This window comes from Phalaenopsis equestris, unplaced genomic scaffold (assembly GCF_001263595.1).
Source record: "Phalaenopsis equestris unplaced genomic scaffold, ASM126359v1 Scaffold000382, whole genome shotgun sequence".
NCBI lineage: Eukaryota > Viridiplantae > Streptophyta > Magnoliopsida > Asparagales > Orchidaceae > Phalaenopsis > Phalaenopsis equestris.
Window position 1 is genome coordinate 204,088 of NW_018164824.1, and position 3,316 is coordinate 207,403.

A 3,316-nucleotide genomic window follows, 5' to 3' on the forward strand; every position below is an offset into this window, starting at 1 on the left:
ATCAGCCCAATGTCCCAGCTCTCCATCATTGTTCCCCCATGATCATCGTAGAATCACAAATCTTTAAGCTTGTTTTTTTTTTACCAAGTTTGTTGTTAAAAGAAATTTTTCTTCAAAATATCAAACTTGATTTTAACATAAAATATTATATAAAACTGAATCAAATGATAGATTGACTTTATAAAAATTAAAGTTTAATAGCATGCTCACCATATGTTAATTCAATGCACTCTACAGTGATTCCAATTATTATCACAAGTATTTAGCTAAACAAAGTCATTTTTATATAGGGCCATTTACATATACATCAACCAATTCCTATGTATTTACATATCCAACATCCAAACTTCAATTTTACATACATGCCACCTTAACTATGCATGAAGAAGTATTTTTCACTTTGAAAAAAGTTAACATGGAAATATTTTTGATGTGATATGAAAGATTTGGGTAGTATAAATCTAAAAAGTAAAATTTAGTTGTTAGATATGTAAATAAAAAAGAATTGGGTGCTATGCATGTAAATGCCCCATTTAAATATTAAAGAGAGAATTTAAGAGAAATCAAACGTCAAACAAGACTGTATCAACATCAGAGACTGGATACCTTGTCTCTTATTACAACAAGACAAAAAAAGAAAAGAGAACAAGTATAAGGTCAGTGTTTACCATTCTAAGACTTTCACAAACGTAAGCTCAAAAAGTGTGATTAGGGAATACAACACCCAGTCAGTGAGCCATTGCTGATCATCTACATGAGATTTACTTTCTATTGCCTTTACTGAAGCATACCTATTAAAATATCATAGGAGTCCGCAGTTTATCAATTCAAGAAACAACTACCAAGTAAAATAGAAAATCAATTAGTGTTAAAATAACAACAGACACTTACAAAGGGTAAACTAGTGTGACCAAAGGCCTGTAAATCAAAAGGAAAAATTGTGTTAGGATCAATAAATATAAATTGCGTATTAAAAAGAAAAAAGTGTCAAAATGATCCTCCGATTCTTTGTTGGGGTAGTCGTAAAGCCTATAAAAGTGTCAATTTAGTTCCAGAATATTTTAATAAGGGGTAAAATAGTCCTCTCTAGAGACAACTTCAACCAATATTAAAAGAGTCTGGAGACTAATTTGACACTCTTACAGATTCTAAGACTCAAATGACCCCATGTAAATAGTCAAGGGGTTATTTTGGCACTTTACTCATATTAAAAAGATACAGAAAGAGATCATAAAAGCTAAAAATTTTTCCTTTTCATTTTTTGTAGACTGGGAGTGGAAATGGCTTATATCATGAAAAATTATATATTTACACATATAGTAAATTGACTGAAGAACACAAATGAGAGCACAAATCAATACTAAAATGTCCACCTATTTGGCACTAACCCACTTTCGTGGTGAGAGGGGTGTATTTGGGTTTGAGAAGAAAATGTTCTTTTGTTCCATTGATTTCTACAACCGTGTTGCTTCTTCGTAGTTTATCAGTTCCTCTCTTATTCCCTGATTAGGCTTGCTGATGACTGTTGATGCTAAGTTCTCAAATATAGAGATGATGAAAGATCCACTACTTCAGCAGTTGGTAGAAAATGGAGTGAGTGATAAATTATTTGATCTTGCTGACCAAACTTAGGTGTTATATAGGACATATTCCTCTTCCAAGAACAAAAATTTTCTCCAAATCACTCACCCTCTTGTATTGTGTTTTAATGGTGGAAAATGAAATTCCTTAACCTTCCCTCATTCAAATGGTAACTACTAACTATTTATCCAATAACTGAAAAAAAGGATAAATCTAACCAATTAAACTTGTTTGAACCTTATATTACTCACCCTCTCTTAAAGATGAGATTTAAAGGTGGAAAATCTTCAAAGAATTGACAATTAGGTAAATAATTTTTTTTAAACAAGTTTGAATATTTGCCATAAATTTGAAACTTCTACATCCTCTTTCTACCTTGTCAAGTCGGCCACGGCATAAATTTGTGTTATCTCCATAACTACCACTGATATGGTATATTTTCAAAGTTTGTCAAGTCAGCCATTACATAAATATCGGTTATTGAGTTACCAAAGCCTTAAATTTGTGTTATCTCCATAACTACCACTGATATGGTATATTTTCAAAGTTTGTCAAGTCAGCCATTACATAAATATCGGTTATTAAGTTACTAAAGCCTAATGTTAACGATATATGTTATGTGCACTTAGTTGTAGGTTAACCCAAGTTTTTCCAAATATATGAGTCATCTCATTAAGAGTCTTTTTGAAGATTTTACAGCATTTTTAGCTACCCTATGTTTTTTCTTTATAAAGAGGAGGCCATTGAACTTATGCTGTACCAAAGTAAATAGGATTGTAATTCTCCCCAATCAAACCATCATAAAATTTGCAGCGGCAACAAAATGACAAATCCATTGACTGTAATGAGCCTATATAAAGCTGGTTACCCAATATTCTTTTATAGGCGACCAGCAAAAAAAATCTAAATTGATGAAATAACTTAAGCGTATGAGGTACAAGGAGAAAAAAATGGAGGGTCTTTAAGACTTTAAGGGCATGACTTTCTAAAAGGAGTTAAGAGGCTTTATTCGCTCAACGCATAGAAATGAAACACAAAACATCCAGTACATTTCTTCCTGTACAAACCTCTACAAATTTTGAGAAAAAAGATCAACCCTAACAGAAATCCTGCAACAAACTAGACAAAAAATGGGCTTAGGTTTTAGAAATGAGAACAAGATAAAAATCGGTAGGAACTTTCCCAGTACATACTCTCTAAAATTGCAAATCCAGCTCTAAATTAGTCGACCATTTCAGCTTGAAAGAAACTCAATCGGATGTAATTCATGCTTGATTTACTATAAATGCAGCTAAAAACGGGCGAGAGCAGCAAATCTGATATGTAAAGCAGTAAAGTTCTTAGGCTTTGCATACCCTGCAAGAACGTCGAAATTTTTCAGCAACACCTTGAAAAAGGATCCCGAACTCATTATAATCTGTGCTGTAATCTGAATTACAGAGAGCGAGTTCGAATCGAGAGTGAGAGAGAGGGGTTCTCCAGAAAAGGCATAAAAGAAAGAAGGGAAAGCAAAGAGTCGGGAAAATAAAAAAAGTTTTTTTATAGCTACCATTTAAAATAATAATTATAATATTTAACTACTTAAAATAAAAAATTAATACTCTAATCACACTAAATCTTTATTTATGAGAATCACTCGCTATTAATTAATCATTAAAACATAAATTTTAAGTTTATATGATTAAAATTTTATATTTAATATTTTGAACGATTAATATATAAAAAATTTAAAAAT

The 3,316-nt window shown here is 31.4% G+C and overlaps 1 protein-coding gene across 1 annotated transcript in view; it reads right to left on the bottom strand.

Annotated features, from left to right (window-relative positions):
• Positions 1–3,089, bottom strand: part of LOC110026591 (HVA22-like protein a) — a gene marked incomplete in the record, with an annotated part of 10,985 nt that extends 7,896 nt beyond the window's left edge. Inside the window, 3 exon segments of the mRNA XM_020727589.1 lie at positions 669–791; positions 892–918; positions 2,937–3,089. Of these exon segments, the coding sequence (XP_020583248.1) occupies positions 669–791; positions 892–918; positions 2,937–2,992 (206 nt within the window).
• Positions 3,090–3,316: the final 227 nt, after the last annotated feature.